The 700-nt window shown below is 62.1% G+C and overlaps 1 protein-coding gene across 1 annotated transcript in view; it reads right to left on the reverse strand.

Moving 5' to 3' along the window:
• The window catches only part of RNF115 (ring finger protein 115), a gene marked incomplete at its 5' end in the record, with an annotated part of 7013 nt that overhangs the window by 5624 nt on the left and 689 nt on the right, over nt 1-700 (reverse strand). The window contains one exon of the mRNA XM_010149109.1: nt 394-445. Coding sequence (XP_010147411.1) covers nt 394-445 — 52 coding nt within the window. The remainder of the gene's footprint in view (nt 1-393; nt 446-700) is intronic.

Genomic DNA, 700 nt, shown 5'->3' on the forward strand with positions numbered 1-700 from the left:
GCCCCCCTGCTCCTAGCGCCACGCAACCCAATTCCAAGACACGGATTTGGTTATTGGTTAGGGCTTTTTAGGCAGTCGCATTCCTTGTAAAAGCTGGAGTGGCAATGGGTGGGGAAAGGGCAGTCGAGGAACTCCCTCCCAGGCCAGCTGAGCGTCACGGACGCATCCCGGCACCGGGGCATCCTTCCACAATCCTTTTCCCGCCCAGCGAGCAAAACCCCCGGCAGCGTCAGCCGGCTCCTCAAAACACACCACATTCCCGAAATCCCCCAGGAGGATCAGCTCTCCTCCAAGCGAGGCGGCACGCGAGGCTGCCCTCGTGTCCCGCACCCGGCGCCGAGAGCGAAAACCCCTTCGTGGGTCAGCGTGAAGGCAAAATCCGGTCGAACTCACCTCTGCGAACTGTGTGGACGGGCTGTCGTCTATGCCGCTGCCATCCAGGAAACTGGAGGATGAGAGAGAGGGGCGGGTGAGAGCTGAGTCCCCTTCCGGGGTTACACACGCGTGAGCACGACGGTCCCCACGGTAACGCCAGAGACACCCATCCGACTCCGGAAGAGCCTCCCGAGAAAAGGCGTTTGGGAGGGAGCGTGTGCAAGTGCCCTGAGGGCCCCCCCGCCCCGGAGCTTCCCGCTTATATTTGGGAAGAGGATGCAGCGTGACGTTCTATCCTCTCCCCAGTGACACCCGGCCCCGTATT

This window comes from Eurypyga helias, unplaced genomic scaffold (assembly GCF_000690775.1).
Source record: "Eurypyga helias isolate BGI_N326 unplaced genomic scaffold, ASM69077v1 scaffold21780, whole genome shotgun sequence".
Classification (NCBI taxonomy): domain Eukaryota; kingdom Metazoa; phylum Chordata; class Aves; order Eurypygiformes; family Eurypygidae; genus Eurypyga; species Eurypyga helias.